This window comes from Dromiciops gliroides, chromosome 3 (assembly GCF_019393635.1).
Source record: "Dromiciops gliroides isolate mDroGli1 chromosome 3, mDroGli1.pri, whole genome shotgun sequence".
NCBI lineage: Eukaryota > Metazoa > Chordata > Mammalia > Microbiotheria > Microbiotheriidae > Dromiciops > Dromiciops gliroides.
In genome coordinates, this window is record NC_057863.1 from 642,920,051 (window position 1) to 642,941,024 (window position 20,974).

Consider the following 20,974-nt stretch of genomic DNA (forward strand, 5'->3'; position numbering starts at 1 on the left):
CAGCTAGCACGTGTGTGTAAGATTGGATTTGAACTCGGCCCCAGGTCCAGAGTTCTGTGCAATGTGGCACCACCTAGTGGCTATCTGTTAGAATAATTTAAAAAAAAAGAAATTCAGCTTTACTAATATTTAATACCAGGATTGACCCTGGCACTGGGGTCCAAATGAATTATTTCTCACATCCCACACCCCACCTCGATCCACAGAAAGACCCCTGCCTTTCTTTTTTTCTTTTTTTTTTCCCTCAGGGCAATGAAAGTTAAGTGACTTGCCCAGGGTCCCACAGCTAGAAAGGGTCAAGTGTCTGAGGTCAAATTTGAACTCAGGTCCTCCTGAATCCAGGGCCAGTGCTTTATCCACTGCGCCATCTAGCTGCCTCCCCCTCCTTCAATAGTCTTTAAAAAGTTTCTGCAGGTGTCACAGCACAGAGCCCCATAGCGATAGCCCACCGGAACCCACCATAGATTACACAAAGAAAAATCAACTTGTTTAGCAGCTCAACTCGTCCCATCTCCTACGGTTGTTCAGTCTCTGAAACACCCTCTGGAGAACTCTCCTCTTAGGAATATTGCAATGAGCGGGCCTTCCCAGCAGTGGATTTGCTTCTCCAGTTCAGGTCACTGGCAGAGAAGCCCTTCTCTGTTAAAAATCTCTGACTGAATCAATCTTAATACAATTCTAGTTTGCTTTGACAATAACTAGGTCAGGTAGTATGAGAGCTAGCTCAAACCTTAATAACGCTAACCAGAGAATTTACATTTTAAATTGTCAAACTCAACTGAAAAATTTAAGAATTCTGAACCCAAATTTTACATGTGGCAGGTATAATTACCTAATCTTATTATAATTATTTATTAAAAGAGCTATTTTCCTTAGGTTGCTCATCCCTCTCCTTATCTCCTCTCTTAGGGGGATGATCTTTTGCTAGGGAACTATTAACTGAACACCTTTTTTTGACCTCTGATTCACAACTGAATGTATTTAAAAGCTGCTAAAATAATTTCAGTTGTAACAAAAAGCTCTGGGATGGGATGTATAAATACATTGAATAGTCAATTTCAAGACAGTGTAGATCAGAGAAGTTATTTATAATAAAACATGTTTGCCTTTCTTTTTTTTTTTTTTTTTTTTTTAGTGAGGCAATTGGGGCTAAGTGACTTGCCCAAGGTCACACAGCTAGTAAGTGTTAAGTGTCTGAGGCTGGATTTGAACTCAGGTCCTCCTGAATCCAGGGCCGGTGCTCTATCCACTGCGCCACCCAGCTGCCCCCATGTTTGCCTTTCAAGACAAGTTCAACATCCAGCTGGTAATATTAAACACAAACAAGTTGGCCTTTCCCATTTAGGTAACACAAGATATTCTACCATTTTTTCTTAACCAAAATGGAAGATGTTTCTCTTTTAGTCTTAGTAGTTAGTGGAACAACAGTTTGATCCCATAAACTGTTCCATTGGTACCCAATTATTCTCACATTCATTTTAGGGAGGACTAAAATTTTAGGCTAAATAGTTCATGTCTTATATCCATATCTTATTATAAAAGTTTAGATGTGCTCCAGTATTAACATATAAAATAAGGGTTTGATATTGTATTTATACGGATAACCTGCCATGATTATAGAAATTTGAGATAGAAAGAAAATAGGGACATTCTACAGTAAGGGGAAAATGCTTCTCTAACTTTATATCAGTTCCAGGCATCTAGATAGCCAATTGTATTGAGCCAGGCTTAAAGAGGAAATGTCATACTGGGTAAATCAAGTCAGGAGAATCCTAGCTCAATCCATGCCAATCCTAGCTCATTCGGTTCTCTCAGCCTTTCCCATGGGAATTCCACCTGTATGTAATTCATGAATGTCAATCCCTTAAAGTTACTGGCCTGATAGGATTCCTTGATGACCAAACCTGGAATCAGACTCAGAATAACAATTATAGTCCCATGAGGTCTGACAGCAAGTTCCAATAATCATAGCTTTATAGCTTTATATGGATTCCGTTATTAAGAATCACATATCAGGGCAGCTAGGTGACGCAGTGGATAAAGCACTGGCCCTGAATTCAGGAGGACCTGAGTTAAAATCTGGTCTCAGATACTTGACTCTTACTCGACATGTGACCCTGGGCTAGTCATTTAACCCTCATTGCCCCACCAAAAAAAAAAAAAAAAAGGAATCACATATCCTTGATGTCATTGAAAAAAGTCCAAGGCCTGTAATTTTATATTTCTAGAACAAGCCGCCTTTTCAGGTCAGCTTTGAAGGGGCTTCTTCCTTCTAGATCTGGTTTATAACACAAATTCTATATAAAATTGAGCCATGAGAAAAATCATTATATTAAAAACACACAATTCACCTGAAACTTGAGAGACTTTCAACTGTTGTATCATGAGGGCCTGAATTGGAAAATGAGACTTTGTCTCTCTTAATATTGTTAGATAGATGATGGTTCAAACATTTTTATAAGTAAAATTCTTCTTTTTTTGGTGGAGCAATGAAGGTTAAGTGACTTGCCCAGGGTCACACAGCTAGTAAATGTCAGGTGTCTGAGGTCGGATTTAACTCAGGTCCTCCTGAATCCAGGGTAGGTGCTTTATCCACTGTGCCACTTAGCTGCCCCCTATAAGTAAAACTTTTAATCCAATTGGGAAAATTGTGTCACATTTTTCACTGACATCTCCCACTCATCATATTATCACGATGAAAAAATTTTATAGGGTAATCTCTTATAAGCTAAATAACCCACCAATGTGTAAGGCTTCATGGTCTCCATTACTTGTGATTCAAATGACAATTCGAAATGATCCCTCACTATACTCGAATGTATAACTTAATCAAAAATCAATAGGGTTCATCTTCTTTTTTTGTACTTGCCCTTATCAGTGGACTTTGATGTGAGAAGGAAGACAGGATCATAGCAGCCTTAGTTCTATTTAATTTCAGGCATGATTCATAGGCAGCCAGTTGTAAGAAAGGATGTCACAGCCAGGCTCAGAATTAACCTTATTTATCAAGATGGGGATCTGTCACGGGAATGCTACCTTCACCTTCGCAAGGTCATTCTCTCGGCTTTCCAGGGGACAGGCACCCACCTGTGTCAGTGCTCAGGCTACAGGGGCATATGGTGTTTCCCAGCAGCCTTCATGAGGGGTCAGACACCAATAGCAGCAAGTTAAAGTCCCAAGAGGCTCTTCCTCAAACAGAAGAATTTCAGTTTAGGGCTAGATAATTGTTATTTCTCTCCTACGTTAGCCTCAAAATTTCATTTGGAATTTTTAAAGTGTTCACAAATTTCATCTATTCACAACCATCATTTCACTCCAACCCCCTTTGGTCTGCCCATAAAGCCAAAGAGAGAATATCAGACCCTTTGCAGAATACAGTGAGATGAGAATCCATGTAGCCAAGTAGGCCATATCTGGGCACAATTTCCTTGGTGAAAACCATGGTACCAGAGAGAGAGGTGGCTTGAGAACCAGGGAATAGTTCAACCTTGGTCAAAGGCTGACTTGAGCACAGTAATAATTGTTTTTTCCCAAGTGCTCAAAGAGCAAGTTAGAAGATGGCCACCAATGGATGTGACTTGAAAGGCAAGCTGATTAAAAGCTACACAAGTTGGACAAATGGTTGTTATGCAAGTTGCCCCCGGGGTAGTGTCTGGAGTAACCCACCCTTTCTATTATCCTTTGGGTGCCACAATGACCCCATCCCCTGTCCCCAGCCCCATGAACTAAAAAAGTCTACCTGGGGTGGAGCCTTCCTCAGTCACCCAGACCCAAGAGCACTGGTGAGCCTTGTACTGCTGTTTCTACTTCTTCATCACAAGTTTATACATAGTGAGTAGACACCCACTCATTTCTCCAATTTGGGTAGAGTTCCTCAAAACAGCAGTGCTGCAGAATTTCACAACAGTCTTCCAGCAGGGCTCATCATCCCAAGGAACCCCACAGACAAGGAAGATTTTTACCATGCTTTTGTCCCAACCATAAGTCATTTACTATCTTCGTTATCCTTCTCTTCTAGTCTCAGATATTGGCAGCCTAAAAGATTCTCTGCCATTCTTCTCACTGTAGTAAGTTACTCTTATGAATCTCTTCACTCTTTTTTTTTTTTTTTGGTGGTGAGGCAGTTGGGGTTAAGTGACTTGCCCAGGGTCACACAGCTAGTAAGTGTTAAGTGTCTGAGGCCGGATTTGAACTCAGATCCTCCTGAATCCAGGGTCAGTGCTCTATCCACTGCACCACCTAGCTGCCCCTCAAGATTCACTCTTAATGAAACACTGAACAGTTTTCTCTAAGGCAACTTCCATTTTGATGCTTATTGACTGTAAACTTTTACAAAGTTTCCATGTTTTCCAAAACTGTAGTTTCCCTGTTAGGAATTTTTTATGTTTGCTTCTCATCAAAAGAAGAGCTAATTTCCTAATGGTTATCAATGAACAGAAATGCTTGTTACAGTCATTTAACTGAATTCACCTAAGTGAAGTAGAGTTCAATAATTTTAAAATCTCAACTTCCACAAAAAGCCATTCAAGTGCCAAGAGTTCAAATTTCAAGGCCCAATATCATCAATATGCTCCTGCTTCAATATCTATATTTGACAATGATTCGAATGGGAAAGATCCTTGTATTTGAAGTAGAACAGTTTCTTGTTTTCAAGTTTCTATTTTTATTAAAAGAGCTTTTGACTTCATATGGAGTTAACAGGAATTGCGCTACTTAAAACTATCTGATGGAGCTTGTACTTTTCCCCTATTTCCTTTCCGATCACTCAAAATTAAGTCCATTTATTTGGGTTTGTTTTTTGTTTTTAACCCAGCTTATTGTAAGAGATCATTTAGTATAGATTCCAAATCACTGTTTGTTTTATGACTTTGCAAGCTTCCAGCATCTGATAAGAATTTCTTTTACATTGTAAGTTCCTTATTTTCATCCTAGAAAATGTTTATTTGTCCTGAAATAATACAAGTTCTGCTTTTCCCTCTTGAAATGTCAGTATTAAAAAAGTCAGTATTTTATACTTTTATAAGCCATAATATATATGCTCATTGTGACTCGATCTTTTCAAATCTGAGCACCCTCCATCATTTATTTATGATTGATCATTTATTTATGATTGATCATTTATGGCTTTCCATGATGTTTAGACTGGCCACCCCGGCTTTCCAAGCCACTATCACTTGCAGGATGCTCAAAAATGGCCTTGGTGTGGCTGTAATCAGCCCTAATACAATGAAAGTGACTAAGGACCTATCTATCCAATTAAATGCCTATATCCCACAGGCTCTGCAGGGGCATCTCCATGCCCTACTCCTCCAGTCACAGGCCCATTGCCCTTTCCCCTTTTTTATGTAAACTAAACCATTAGGGTTTAGGAAATAGGGATCCCTGTCTAGAAGAGTCAAGTGGTTCAATCCCCTTCAGGCTTCCCAGAGATCAAGTCTCAGTCTTATAAGACTAAAAGATCCCCCTCACTTCCAAGAAACCCTAACTGGTGGCACCCTCTATTAGGTGTGCAGATACTTCATTTATTCCTATATCTATCTTTAAAAAAAAAAAATATATATATATATATATATATTCTTGTTTAATTCTGTCTTCAATAATTCTTTCCCTAATTTACTATAGCCTCATTTGTACAATTTGGACTTATTTCACTAATCAATTGATTTCAACACAAGTTTTACTGTGTTTCTAATTGATCTAAACAATTGATTTAAACAAACGGTAGTAATATCATTAAGTTTAACTTACCTTCGGCTGCTTTCTGATTTCAAAACAAGTTTCCTTTTTCTCGGAGCACTTTGGGATTCACTTTCAGTCAGGAATCCCGGTCAGGACTTGCTTGGTACCCTTGTAAACAACAGAAGAGTAAATGAACCCCGGTTCTACCCACTTTTTTTTTTTTTTAGTGAGGCAATGGGGGTTAAGTGACTTGCCCAGGGTCACACAGCTAGTAAGTGTTATGTGTCTGATACCGGATTTGAACTCAGGTATCTCCTGAATCCGGGCCGGTGCTCTATGCACTGTGCTACCTAGCTGCCCCTCTGAATTCCTATTTCACCGAAAATCTACTGAACGCATCCCGCAACTAATAAGATAGTTCTTAAAATACAAACTTCAACTTTAAATCAATCTCATGTCATTTAAAAGGTCCCTTTTAAGGAATAATGGATCTTCTATTTGTTGTTTTCATTAAACACTACTGTATTTGGTAGTACTCCATAAGCTCATCAAAATATTTTATAAAAAACTTCTAGATTTAATTTCAGAAAAGAAAGAAATTTAATTATTCCTTTCTCACAAATTTAGTTTCCAATCTTTTTTCTGATCTTAGTTTTCAATTAATTTCTCTCTCTCTCTCTCTCTCTTTCTCTTTCTCTATCTATCTTGTCAATCTCCAACATGGCCAGTGTTTGAAAACAGAAAAATGGAGAAATTTGTCTTTTAAGCCTCTTTTGAAACTGTATTACTTTTTATAATCCATTTCTTTTGGCTGATCACACCAACCGGAACAGAAAAGGCATAGGTGAAACACCTGTTGGCCATGGTTAGCACAAAGGACAAATAGCATAGGCAAAATAGACACTCATTTCCCTTTCTCTGAAAGATTTTCCTAATTGTATAAGGTCCCTTTTTATCTGAAATAAGGAACCCACTTTTTCTTACCTTAGTTTCATCACTTACAAAATGGAAATACACAGAACATATAACAAGACACAACATTAAATCAGGCCTGACCTTCTAAATCTTTCTCTAAGAGATCTTACCTGTTTCCTCAATTAAGTATAGAACTTAGGACCCTCTTGTGGCTTGGGCTCTTGCTGTCAGCCTAAGAGAATTCTTGTTTCACAATCATGTTAGTGCCTTTAGAAACTTATCCAAAAAACAATAATTTAGTAACAATACAAAATTGCTTTAGCCTAATTTGCCAACTGGTTTCACCCATTTAAAGTGTGCTTTCTATTTAGAACAAGTCCCTAATAGATAGAAGAGCTGGTTAAAGTTTCAGTCAAGGGAGGTGATCTGTCAGCCTGAGTTCTGCCTATACGGAAGTTCTTTTCCTAAAGCTAACACTGTAATATTCAGGGATTTGTTTTGGCAAATTTTCCAGTGCTTCTAATTCTTTAATTTCTGAGCTAAACCTCTAAGGTTAACTAGGGCTTAAAGGTGATTTATAAGTGAATATTTAGCAAAATTTATGCCTACTTTCCTTTAAAATTAAAAAAAAAATTAACTCTAATTGTCAATTACTGACTTAATCCTAAGCAAATGTAAATGAAAATGACCTTTTCTTCTCTGTAAAACTAAACTGAGGGGCGGCTAGGTGGCGCAGTGGATAGAGCACCGGCCCTGGAGTCAGGAGTACCTGAGTTCAAATCCGGGCTCAGACACTTAACACTTACTAGCTGTGTGACCCTGGGCAAGTCACTTAACCCCAATTGCCTCACTAAAAAAAAAAAAAAAAAAACTAAACTGAGGGGCAGCTAGGTGGAGCAGTGGATAAAGCACTGACCCTGGATTCAGGAGTACCTGAGTTCAAATCTGGCCTCAGACACTTGACACTTACTAGCTGTGTGACCCTGGGCAAGTCACTTAACCTTCATTGCCCCGCAAAACCCAAACAAACAAACAAACTAAACTGAGCCCTCCTTCTCAGGTCAAAAGAGGGTAGAATTGCTCCCAGGATGGTCACATGCCTTGACAAGTTACTGTTGAGGCAGGAAATCTCTCCCCTAAGGCTATCAGATCTGGCCTGAATTATTGCTCCCTCCAAGTGTTGTCAGAGCACTGGAATGGGCTATCACTCCCCCAAACCCTACCCATCCAGGGACTGGTCATAGGATCCTCTAGATGGGTTCCTTGCCCCACTTTGAGCCACCAAAATTTTCCTGGTAACCAATTGAGAGATTTCTCTATTGATGACTAAAATGGTTTAATTACTACTTGTTAAAAAAATAATTAATGGCAAAATAACCTATTTTAACCCTTCCAGTAGGAAGTTGGCTGAAAATGAGGAACTATCAATTCCACTGCTGAATCTCCCTGGTCTTAACAAAATGAAAGTAAAGAAAATGGTGGGGGGGAACCCCAGCAGCCTGTGTATAAATAGTTTAAATGATGGTCATAGAATTTTTATAAAAACAGAATTTGAGTACTCTGGAGCTTATAAATTTAGACAGATTAGTCACAAATTTAAACAGTCCCTCCTAGCCCAATTGGGGACCCTTCTTAAAGAAAATGAACATAGAGTAAATCAAGGCAGATTCACCAATCTTCAGCTTAGAGAGACTATTTACCTCAGGCTCAGAAAATTTGGGTACAGATAGCTAGGGGAGTCCAACCTCCCGGGGCAGGTGAAAATTTGACCTGGTGTTTACTTCTTTTTTGGATCCCTTGCAAGGTTGAGGCCCATGAATTGTTGTAGCATCTGGGGTGCCAATAATGTGGGGGCATTAAAATTGTCCAACCTACAATAAAAGAAACTCAGGCAGAGCTCTGAGCCAGTGGTATTTATCAAAGGTTCTCTAGTGTGTGTGTGTGTGTGGGGGGAATTGTCACAGGTTGGGTGGAGCATGGGGCATCTCCACTGACCAAGTGGTCATAAGATGGTCACCTGCTGATGCTGGACAAGAGAGGATGGTCCATAGGTACAAAACTAAGTTGGGGGACTTTCCAAAGTTATCAAGGTCAGGGGTACCTAGGTGGCGCAGTGGATAAAGCACCTGCCCTGGATTCAGGAGGACCTGAGTTCAAATGTGGCCTCAGAGACTTGACACTTACTAGCTGTATGACCCTGAGCAAGTCACTTAACCCTCATTGCCCCACAAAAAACAAAAAAACAAAACCAAAAGTTATCAAGGCATCCCACCCATGCTGGGTTTGGACGTAGAACATGAGCAAAACAGGATGGAGATAATCTCTGTCCTGTCAGCATTGTTGTGGTTGAGCAAGTGAGCCTCATAAACTTTGTAAATAAGTAGGCCCACTCTAAGAACCCATCTATCTAATTATCCCTACATGATTTATGTAAAATATCAAACTGATTACTACTGATTGGAATTGAGATGGGGGCCAAATGAATTACTCCTCCTACTAGGTCATTGAGCATATATGAAAAACCTAGTGTGAAAAAAAAAATATATATATATATAAAATTTTAAAAAGAAATACCTAGTATGTATAAGGCCCTGAGATAACAAAGAAAAAAAAATAAAACAGGTGTCTGCTTTTTGAGAAGCTTACCCACTTCAGTGTGATAAGTAGGTGCAAGAATCAACACACCATTTTTTGGTTGGGGTGGGGATGGAGGTTAGAGGCTAGAGGCTGAGTAGTAAGTAACAACTGGGAGGCACCGCCCACACTTCCAGGAACCAGGGGCATTTTTTGGATACACGTCTTTTCCAAAATAGGAAGGAAAACTTCTGAGAACAATGAATGTGATGATGAGTACATAACATAAATACCTTTTCTCCTAACTAATCACCCTCTTGCCTTTAAAAATGGTGTTTTGTGGGTTCTGTTGAACCAAACAAACAAACTTCTTCCCATTTCAGCTAAGGAAGCTATTATCAAAATATTGGACCCAGAACTTAGACCCAGACCTTTAAACCACTCAGTAACAGAGCCCTCAAAATAGTGAAGCATCTTCTACAACTGTTTTCTTGTTTTTTGGTTTTGGGGTTATGTTGTTGTTGTTGTTGTTTTGTGAGGCAATTGGGGTTAAGTGACTTGCCCAGGGTCACACAGCTAGTAAGTGTCAAGGGTCTGTGGCCGGGGGGCAGCTAGGTGGCGTAGTGGATAGAGCACCGGCCCTGGATTCAGGAGTACCTGAGCTCAAATCCGGCCTCAGACACTTAACACTTACTAGCTGTGTGACCCTGGGCAAGTCACTTAACCCCAATTGCCTCACTTAAAAAAAAACAAAGGGGTCTGAGGCCAGATTTGAACTCAGGTCCTCCTGAATCCGGGGCCGGTGCTCTATCCACTGTGCCACCTAGCTGCCCCTCCACAAGTGTTTTCTTTTCTTTCCTTTCTTTCTTTCTTTCTTTTTTTTTTTTTTGGTGAAGCAATTGGGGTTAAGTGACTTGCCCAGGGTCACACAGCTAGTAAATGTCAAGTGTCTGAGGCCGGATTTGAACTCAGGTCCTCCTGAATCCAGGGCCGGTGCTCTATCCACTGTGTCACCTAGCTGCCCATCCACAACTGTTTTCAAGGTGATCAGAAAGGTTTGGGATTATTTGTTACGTTTCATTTAAAAAAAACCCGAGAGGTGCAGCTAGGTGGTGCAGTGGATAGAGCACTGGCCCTGGAGTCAGGAGGACCTGAGTTCAAATCCAGCCTCAGACACTTAATACTTCCTAGCTGTGTGACGCTGGGCAAGTAATTTAACCCCAATTGCCTTACTTAAAAAAACAAACAACAACAAAAAACCAACGAGAAAAGTACTTGGCAAATATTGTTTATTTAATCTTTATCATGCATTTAAAACTTTTTGAGCATATATTTCATAATGTACCTGCTATATTATCGTAGATTCACAGAACTTCAGAGTTGGAAGGGATGTCAGTGGCCATCTGTTCCAACCCATACATGAAAGGTGACCCTAGCCTAAGAGAAGCTATATAATTTATAAATAAATAAATATTACCTATACTGGGGATGTGTGTTCAGAAGTCTTTTACCAGTTAAGATGCACAGTCGAAAGACACTTAAAACATAGCTCACATGCTTTCTCCTAACGTTTGACACACGGCAATGATTAATGCTCTGCTGATGGCATGACCATGCAGAGAGAGACCCCTCCCTCTCCATGCCCATGGGCTCTTCTTCTGAGCCTCTCCTTTGGGCCTCGCATTTGTTCATTCATTCATTCAGCAAACATTTATGAAGCCCTTCCCACAAGTCAGGCTCTGAACAAACACATAAGGTACCTGAGAGCTCTTGTGCATTCCTGAGTGTGATTCATGATTCTAAGAATCCATTTCCTCCCAGAAGCTCTGAGAGATAGCCTAGGGCAGGGATGGATGATCCCTGTTTATCAGTGTGGGGAAACTGAGGCTCAGGGAAAGGGCCTTGGGGGTGCTAGGTATAACAGAAAGGGCACTGGCTCTAGAACGATAGGGCCTGGATTTGAGTGACACCTCTAGCACATACTACCTGTGGAACCCTAGCCTCAGTTTCTTCATCTGTAAAATGAGGGGGTTGGGTTTGAGGAGCCTCAGAGGGCATCTGGTGCACAGGCCTTGCCGGATGGGTGAAGACATGGAGGGGTGGTCGCCCTCGGGGGCTGGGGGCTCAGGGCCAGGAGGCCTCCTGGAGGAGAAGGCCCAGATCTCACTCAATTGCCTCTTGTACAGATTGGGAAACAGGCCGGAGGGAAGGACCCAAGGTGACCCCCTAGCCAGGGGCTCTTCCATCATTGGCTGTGCTGAGCCTTCACCAGCAGCTCAACAGAACCACCAATAGCCACCTGGTAGGTGTGGGAAGGAGGGGCTCTGGGACCAGAAGTGCCGTGCCAGGGCTCCTGTGGAGATGGACATTGCGGGGAGAGGGCCCGAGAGCTTTGCTGGCCACTGAAGCCTCCCTCTGGCCACAGCCAGAACCAGGCCTGCCTGCCGTCTAGGCTCAGCTTGGGGGAAGGAAGAGTGGGGAGAGGCAGACAGAATGCCAGCTTCCCCACTTTCCTAGGCCCTGCCCTCAGGGGGCTCACGCTCTCTAGAGGAGGGAAGAGGACGGGGACAGAACGGTGGACCCTTACACCCGTGACACCTCTGAGAGCAGGGGTTCACAGTTGGGAAGTCCCGGGTTCAAGTCTCTCCTAGGATGAGTTCTGGCTCAGCACTCTGGGCTCATCATCTCTCCCTGCCACCTGGGAAGTATCAGAGAAGTGGCTGCTCTGACTTAGATGTCTTCCTTCCCCCACCAAAAATTGGAGAGCACAAAATGTTGTGAGGATCTGGAAGAGGAAGATGATGCTTCTGATGGGGGAAGGGAGAGAGTCAAGGAGGGCCCCCTGGAAGAGGAGGCGTTTGAGCTGAACCTTCAAGAATGGGATTGGTGGGGAGGGCATTCCCAGCAGCCACAATGGTGTGTCATGGAGGTAGGAAAATGGAGGCTGGAATGGAGGGGAGCCTGCAGCAATGAGGCTCAAATCAGATGAGCGCAAAGAATGCTTGGGTATGGCTAGAGACTGGGGGTCCCCGAGTTTGAGGTTCATCCTGTGGACAGGGGAGGGCTGTGTCCAGGTCCTTTAGAGTCTCAGGACAAGCCAAGGCCCCGAGGCCCCATCCTTCAGGGATCCTGAAATCCAAGACCATGCAGCAGAAATGGTGGCAGGGTTTTGGGGAAGGGTGGGCAACGAAGGCCCGTAGCCTGACGTGGGCTCCACGTGGGCGCTTCATCCCTCTCTGTATGCTCAGCAGTGGGGAGGAGGCCCTGTGTCCAGCAGGCAGGACCCCAGAGGCAAGTGGACTCCGGCCCCTTCATGGAGTCCAGGACCACACTTTGGGCTTTGGGGTTCCTAGAGGTAGGTCCTGCGGCCTTGCCTGGGTCTTACCAGCCAAATGTCATCCACGATCTTCCCATTCTGAAAGAGAGAAAGAAGTCCTGATCGCCTTCTCCCCATGCCCAGCCCCAGCTGCGGGTCCCAAGCTTTCCTTTAATCCTTCTAGGCCGAGACAGGGCCCCCAGAGGCTGCTGGCCCTCAGCCTCCCCAGCCCCGCCCGCCCCGCCCCAGCGCCCTGCCCAGCCGCCGACCTGATCATCAGACACCTGCTGGACATGGAGGTGGGTACCGTTGAGAATGTGGAGGCGGGTGAAGCCGTATTCTTTCACCCTAATGGCACTCCAAGGCCTCGGGAAAGGGGTAAAAGGGGTCAGCAGTTCCTCACAGCCCTGTCCAAGGAAGAGAAGGAAGTTCAGTGCTTGGGGCAGCCTGCTCCTCCCTAGGCACCATGGACAGCAGCTGCCCTTCCCAACCCCCTGCCCTCCCAAGCCCTAGTTCCAGGCTCTGCTCACAGCAGATCCGGTGATGATGTGGACGGGTCCGCGCGGGTTGGTGTAGGGACTTTCTCGGCTTCCATTATAGACCTGGGAGAAAGGTCCGAAAGGGGAGAAGTGTCAGGTGAAGAGACAGACAGGGCCCCACCAAGAGCAAAGCTATGTTGAATCCAGGTGGCCACACAAACCCCCAGCAATGGGCTTGGCCAGTGGTGTGCTAGCAAATGTTTAACAATCAGCTCTCCGCGGGGCAGCTAGGTGGCACAGTGGATAGAGCACCAGCCCTGGAGTCAGGAGGACCTGAGTTCAAATCCGGCCTCAGACCCTTGACACTTACTAGCTGTGTGACCCTGGGCAAGTCACTTAACCCCCATTGCCCCGCAAAGAAACAAAAACAAACAGCCCTCCAAAAAACATTTTAAAGTTTGATCCGTGTTATTATTAACATTTTCTCCATCATGCTCTTAAATCTAGACAATCAGCAAAACGATAGATCAAAGCTGAATTTATAGTGATTGCCAATTGTATAAATACACTAGAACTTTAACCATTGACTTTCACCAGCACACCCCTAGGCTCACCCCACCTTGCTCCTCAGGAGAGCAAGCCTGGAGGGGCTGGGGTGGGGCGCAGCTCCAAACCTTGCATGGAAGGGCTTTGGAGCAGAGACATCCCCTAATTGTTTGCCTGCTGAGTGTAGCAGGAAGCTCAGGGCAAGGCTCAGGAAATGACTGCCCAGTTGTAAGATGTGCTCCTCAGGGACAGCTGTCCTGGGGCTAATGACTGGAGGAAGGCCACAAGAGAAAGACTGGCCCAGAGCACCCCCTCACCTGGTAGTCATAGATGGGCCAGAGGCGCTCGTAGGAGTGTTCGTGGGCCCACAACTGCAGGTCAACCCCTGTGAGGGGAATAAGAGTCAACAGGCTTGTCTCCAAGCTCACAGACAGCTAGGAAGTGGCCAGGTGGCAGCTGCGGTGTCACCTCCCACAGGAAGGGGGGGTCCCCCCAGCTAGTGTGCTTCCCCACACCAAAGTCCCCCCACCGACTGCACTGCCTAGCACACAGTAGGTGTTTAATAATTGCGCGGTGACTGAAGAAGGGGAGCGTGATGAGGGGATGGCTACCGTATTTGTAGAAGAGATCCTCCAAGCCATAGCGACCACCGGAAAGGCCTCTTCTGACCTGGGGGTACAGAGGAAAGGGGCGGCTTAGAGCAGAGCCCCAGTAGGTCCCCCAGCCCGTCCCTCCAGCCCCAGTGAGTATAGCCTGCGGCCCTACTATGCTCTCATGGCGTGTGCAGTCATCCAGGTCAGCGTTGGAGCAGTACATGGGACGATGCCCCATTGTGATAATCCATGGTCTCGAGGCCCGGTTGTTGTTGGCTTTCTGGTTGGGAGAAAGGAAGGGTGGCCATGAGGTTGGGGGTGGTGGGAGCCTTCCCAAGATGCAGCCCAGCAGGGATTCTACCAACCAAGGACTCGGCTCTGAAGGGCCCAGTACGGGCTGACCACCAGGGATCCAAGTCCACAAACAAGCCCCTGCCCTCAAGGGGCTTACGGTCTCCTGAGAATGTTGCAAGGAGGGGGTCAGTGGAGAAAAGGATGGTGAGAGCCCCTTGGCCCAAAGAACACCAGGAATGGGTGCGTCGCTGGGTTCCGAAGCCCTTGGCACCCCTTCCCAGCTCACCTGCAGGTCCCTCTCTAGCCAGCGGAACTGTTTCTGAATCAGGTGCCGTCCATAGTGGACGAAGAAATAGACTTCAGTGGAGAAGGAGATGATGTGGGCAGGCCCCAGGTCCCAGCTGCAGGGAGAGGGGAGAGGGAAGGGGGGAGGCGGAAGGCATCAGAGATCAGGCCTAGCCCCATCCCTCACCCCTCACGAGGAGCTGGGCTCACCTGTACCAGAGTCCCTCTGTGTCCCCCGGCATGCTGAAACGGGCTCTGTAGTTGGAGAAGTTGCTAGGTCGGGAGAGAGGGAAGGGGGCCCGAGTCAGCTGGACCCTGAGAGCCACAGTGACCCCCCATCTCACCTCCAGCTCCTCAGCCCGCCTGAGATAGAGCCTGGCCCGCTGAGCTGGGGAGTGATGTAGGTTAGCCCCACACCTGTGGTGGCCGTGGTAGGATGAGGCAGGGCCCCCATTCATTCACACACACCACCCCCCCCACCCCCCCCCCGACCAGGGCCCACCCCCCCTCCTCACTAGCGCTCCTCATGGTTCCCAGGGCACGTCATGTAGGGGACAGAGGCAGCCACCGGCTCAATCAGCCTCATAAATGTGTCCCCCACCCTTGCGTTGTCCTGGTCCATGTTATAGGCGAAGTCTCCTGGTGGGGTGGAGAAAGAGAGGGGGGAAGCAGTCAGGTCCCAACCCTGCCTGCCCCACTGTCAGTCCCCTTCTCATCCCTCAGCACCCCAGCCCCATGCAGTCTCACCCCTCAGCACCCAAGCACTGTCCAGTCTCACCCCTCAGTGCCCCAGCCCTGTCCAGCTTCACCCACACCTCACCCACGTGCAGCACCACATCGTACATCCCCTGCTGGGTCTCCCTTCGGAGTCGGGGCAGAGACTGTGGGTTGTCAGCCCCCATGTCCCCAAAGACAGCCAGGCGGGGGCTCCAGTTGGGCCCGGACTGGAGAGCCCGAAAGCGAAACCTCCGGCTCCAGCCTTGGGCACTGCCACAGCGGTACACTAAGGGTCAGAGGAAGGAAAGAGAGAGGGGATTGGGGCCTGGAGGCCTGACCCCTGTCACCCTACCCTCCTCCCCAGCTTGGCCAAGGGTGGGGACCTAGCACCCCCAGGTCATTACACAATTCTAATTACAGCTGAATTGAATCAGGTGGGAGAGGGGAAGGTGGGTGGGTCAGTTTGTCCCCATTTTCTCAGAGGGTTGGGTCTTCTCTCCCGTCTCCTCATCCTTAGATATCCCCTGCAGGAAACCTCTTTTGAGCTCCTTTAAGGGTCTCTACTCCCCCTGCCCCATCCCCAGTCCCTGAACCCCCTCACCATAGTGAACACCAGGCAGCAATCCCCGAAGGGTAACTCGGTGCATGTACAGCTTCCGCCTCAGGATGCCACCATCCACGAAGGGACTTGAGGTACCGTGGGCCCGCAGGGGCAGAACCCCCCCTATCTGCAGCCCAAACTGGACCTCAGAGGCAGCTGGTACCCAAGTGGTCCAGGTCACCGTCATGCAGCCAGGTTCACCTGTAGGGAGAGACAGGAATGAGGGGAATCCCCTGGGCCCAGGACATGGGGCTTCTGGCCCCCAGTCAGGCAGTCTCCGGCCAGACAGGAGTCTGAGTGTTTGGGGGGGTCCCTGGGCACTCACCTGGGTAGGACAAATGTATTTGTTCCGGGGCAGCCTTCTGAGACCCCTGAGCCCCTGCATTCCCCAAGAGGAAGAAAAAGAGGAGGCAGTAACAGCTGGGGCTGGGCCAGCCAACCATACCGCAGGGAGCCAGGGGCTGGTGCTACGTGGGATTTGAAAAGGTCTTTGATCTAGGCACAGGAGAGACAGAAGGACAGGATCAGTGCTGCTCCATCCCCCACCCCCCAATGGCCACCCTTTGTCCTTGAATTTGGATCCTTATTAGGACCCTCTAGCCTCCCCCACTATTCTTCAGTTTTTCCCTAGGCTGTCTCTTCCTCTTTCCCATTCTCTGCTACCTTCCCACCCTTCAAGGTCCCTCTTCCTACATCCTTCCCCAAGCTCCTCTGCCCTAGCTCAAGCTCACTTTCTTTCCCTGAGCCCTCCCGCTCCCACCCCCAGCCTTCCCTTCCCTAGCTCCCTCCCCCATCTCAGCCTCCCCTTCCCCAGCTCCCTCCCCCATCTCAGCCTCCCCTTCCCCAGCTCCCTTCCCCATCTCAGCCTCCCCTTCCCCAGCTCCCTTCCCCATCTCAGCCTCCCCTTCCCCAGCTCCCTCCCCTATCTCAGCCTCCCCTTCCCAACACCCTTCCTTCCTTCAGTGCTCCCGGACACTCCCCACTCCAGCTTCCTTCCCTGAACCTTCCTGGACCCCTTCCCTTCCTGGTGGAGGAAGGTGGAGTTGATGTTTGGACTGAAGGAGGAGGAGGCAGGCAGGAAAGCCCGGAGGTTCTGGGGGCTGGCAGGTGACTGCCCTTGCTGTCCCCCCTCACTTACCGCACCGGCAGAAGTTACTGTCCTGGCCCGCCTGCCCCAGGCCTCTTTATGGCCAGGTGTTCTGCTGGCCTCGGGGTGCCGCCGACGGTGCCAGCTGGGCGCTCTTGCCAGACCTCCAGCCACCCACGAGCCCATTCCATCACTGGAGGAGCCCCAGGTCTGGGGTGATGGGCTCCTCAGACAGCCAAACCCCCAGGTCTCACTGGTCAGGCCGGTTAGGGGAAAGGGGCACGCCCACACACCCACCTCTTGGGGGCGGGTCCAAGGGAGCCCCAGGTTGCTGCCCCTAGCCTTCAGCAGGGGATGCTGGGGAGAGAGGGAGGCTGCTGAGAGTGGGGGTGGGGTGGTACGGCTTCCCCAGGCTGACGGCTTTAGGGAGAAGTCTAAGTCACCGCCCCCATTCCCTCCAGGAAAGCGGGGAGACAACCTGGAGCCAGGAAAGAAAATCCAGGTGTCCTAAAATTCCCTTCTGACACCCGGAAGCCAGAGTAGGTCAGTGGGCTGATTACAGGTCAGGGCAGGTGGTGAGAAGGGTGTCAGCCGGTCCAGACAGGCAGCTTTTGTGAGCCGAGGCCCTGGGCCCCAGAGAGAGATGGGGAGATCCCCCCCCATCCCAATTCATCCCAGAGGGTGGTGGTGACTCACACCTCCCTCTTCCCTTCACCTCCCATCACTCATGCCTGTAAGATCAGAAAATCACTGTGACCAAGAGGAAACAATGAGGCTGGGGATCGATCATCACCTCTGCCCAAGACCGAACCTAGAAGGAGCTCACTCTGCTGGCTGGGTCCCTTCTGTCCCCCACCTCATCCAGAGCCCAGCCAGCTCTGGAACGCAGGCCACGCTGGGAAGGCCCCGGGCTGAGGCCTGGGTCCAACCCCCGCTCCCCCCGCCCCCCAAGCTAGTCCTTGGTCCAGGCTGTGATTTCATGAGGGGTGTGGGGAAACCTCCCTGGCTTCCTGACTCCATCAGCCCCTTGGCATTCCTAGAGAAGCCCTTGGGGCACTGAGTTAGGTGACCGGCCCAGAGTCATACAGTTACAAGGTTTCTTCACGCACTCATCCATCCATGTGTCACAGGCAGGCCTAGAACCCTGAGCCTCTCCCTGAGCCTGACCCTCCAGCCTCTTGGCGGCCGCCCTTTGGTGGGCCTCGTGACATCCTTCAAGTGTTTGCTGTGTTCCTAGAATGGCTGGGCACACCCAGTTCAACCGTGGCCCTGGCCTGGAGGGGCCTTTAAGCACGCCCAGTTTGCCACCCCACCCCACCTGCAGTCCATGCCATGGGAGGACCCTGGGTCCTGGAGCCATGAGAATCCTCTGGCACCAGAATCTGAGGAGGACGCCCAGCATGGAACAGAAGCAGGCGCTCCCCAGCCTTTTTCTGTGGTGTCCTGTGTTCACCTGGGGCATTTTTCTTTTTTTTTTTCTTTTTTTTGAGTGAGGCAATTGGGGTTAAGTGACTTGCCCAGGGTCACACAGCTAGTTTTTGGTTTTGTTTGTTTTTTTGGTGAGGCAATGGGGGTTAAGTGACTTGCCCAGGGTCACACAGATAGTAAGTGTTAAGTGTCTGAAGCCGGATTTCAACTCAGGTCCTCCTGAATCCAGGGCTGATGCTCTATCCACTGTGCCACCTAGCTGCACCCCACCTGGGGTATTTTTATAGGGTTATTAGCATTTACAGGAGTGATGGTCAGCAGTGCTAGGACCATCATTAGCAGTCTCACGCACAAGTGCTGGATGCCCAGTCAGCTTGAAGTCAGAGGTCTGGGTTCAAATTCCATCTCAGGCATTCCCCTGCATGAGCTCAGGTTGGTTACTTGACTTTTCCAGGCCTCAGTTCCCTCAATTACCAAAGGAGGGGGTCAGTGTGGCCCCTGCCAGCTCTAAATGTGTGATCTTGAGACCCCACCCCTTTTGGTGTGTGCTGGGGCACTGGTGGGTGGGGAGGGGAGGGGAGGGGAGGACATCTCCAGATGCTGCTCGGTGCTGCAGGAAGGAGAATAAGAATGCTTAGTATGATGCAGGGGAAAGAATGCTGGGTTCAGAGCCAGAGGGTTTAGTGTGAATCCTGGTTCAACCACCTCTACCTTTGTGACCTTGGGTGAGTCATTTCCCCTCCTGTGAAATGCCTCTGAAGCCTTCTTTTTGTTTGTTTGTTTGTTTGTTTTTTAGTGAGGCAATTGGGGTTAAGTGACTTGCCCAGGGTCACACAGCTAGTAAGTGTTAAGTGTCTGAGACTGGATTTGAACTCAGGTACTCCTGACTCCCAGGGCCACTGCGCCACCTAGCCGCCCCCTGTAGACTTCCTAACTCTGGTCCTGTGGTCCCCAGAGGAAGGGAGGGAGGGAGGGGACAAGCAGGGCTCTCATTTGCTACCCATTCCCTAGGCCTGACCCCCTGGTAGTTGAGGAATCACTTAATTAGCTGGAATGACCAGTGATATCTGTACCAATTAGTGCTCATTTTCCATGATAAAAGTCGTTTCCTAAAAGGCAGGTGCAAATTAAGTCTTTGCCCACTGAACCAAGGTTTCTCCTCTCCCTCCCTACCTCCCCTCTCCACCACCCCCCACCCCCCACTGAAAATAAATGGATCCCAATACTGATCAGTACAGAAGCTTTAGCCCGTTCTGTTTTTCTTGACTCTTGCCACACTGGCGCCAAGCTTAAAGCAGATGCCCAACTAGCTCAGGCCGATGAGGAGGCCCCCAAACCCAAGCCCCACCCCAGTGAGAATGGGGGGGTGGCGTGCTTAGCCTTAAGAAGGGCTAGGAGGGATGCGGTAGCCACTGGCCGACTTGGAAGGGCTTCCTTGGGGGGATGGGAAGCTGATCCTCTGGTGAGGTCCTGGGACCTCAAGGAAGGCAGAGCCCTCCAGAGATGGAATGGGTGGCAGCGAGTCATCCTTTGGTGAAGTCAGTCACGTATGAAGCATGCCTTAAGTACCTGCCACGTGCTAGCCTCCATCAGCGTCATTAGCTTCTTGAAGGTGAGGAGGCTGGGCGATTCATCTTCCTCTCCGTGCCCCCCCCCCCCCCCCCCCCCCCCCCCCCGTGCCCAGAACAGAGTGACGGTGCCATATTGTAGGCTTCCCTGAGAGCTTTGCCAACAGTCTCCTTGGAGTTTGATGGTGAGCTCCTTGAGGGCAGTGAATGTGGATCCCCCTTGCCCTGGAGCCCCAGAACTTAGTATAGTGCCTCACACAGTAGGTGCTTAATCCTCTGGGTCTGCAGTCAGGAAGACCCCAGTTCAAATCCAGCCTCAGACCTGAGCTGTGTGACCCTTGACAGGCCGCTTAAATGGAATCATAATTGTAAAGTGCAGGGGTGGCTAGGTGGCACAGTGGATAAAGCACCGGCCCTGGAGTCAGGAGTACCTGAGTTCAAATCCGGTCTCAGACACTTAACACTTACTAGCTGTGTGACCCTGGGCAAGTCACTTAACCCCAATTGCCTCACTAAAAAAAAACCCAACAACAACAATAAAAAAATAATTGTAAAGTGCTTAGCACAGTGCCTGGCACATAGTAGGTGCTATCTCAGTGTTAGCTATGATGACCTTTTTTGGGTGGGGCAGGGAAATGGGGGTTAAGTGACTTGCCCAAGGTCACACAGCTAGTTAAGTGTCAAGTGTCTGAGGCCGGATTTGAACTCAGGTCCTCCTGAATCCAGGGCCGGTGCTCTATCCACTGCGCCACCTAGCCGCCCCCTCACGATCAGTATTAATACTAGTGCGATTAGTGTCCATTTTGAGTAATTTCGGTGTTAAGGGCATCACTCCACCCATGCTGGCGGGATCTGGACTGTATCCTGTGTTCCGGTCCTTGTTCGGGGCTCC

At 48.3% G+C, this 20,974-nt stretch overlaps 2 protein-coding genes across 2 annotated transcripts in view; one reads left to right on the forward strand and one right to left on the reverse strand.

Moving 5' to 3' along the window:
* Positions 1–20,974, forward strand: part of LOC122748210 (F-box only protein 50-like) — a 28,908-nt gene that overhangs the window by 4,450 nt on the left and 3,484 nt on the right. The window lies entirely within an intron of this gene.
* Positions 12,076–16,442, reverse strand: ACP7 (acid phosphatase 7, tartrate resistant (putative)). Its single transcript, XM_043993539.1, has 12 exons — positions 16,325–16,442; positions 16,000–16,200; positions 15,502–15,684; positions 15,197–15,320; positions 14,892–14,954; positions 14,683–14,797; positions 14,275–14,382; positions 14,121–14,178; positions 13,827–13,894; positions 13,015–13,086; positions 12,754–12,891; positions 12,076–12,583 (listed from the first exon to the last, which is right to left on the reverse strand). The coding sequence occupies exons 1-12, from the start codon at positions 16,440–16,442 to the stop codon at positions 12,518–12,520; spliced, it is 1,314 nt and encodes a 437-aa protein (XP_043849474.1). The 3' UTR covers positions 12,076–12,517.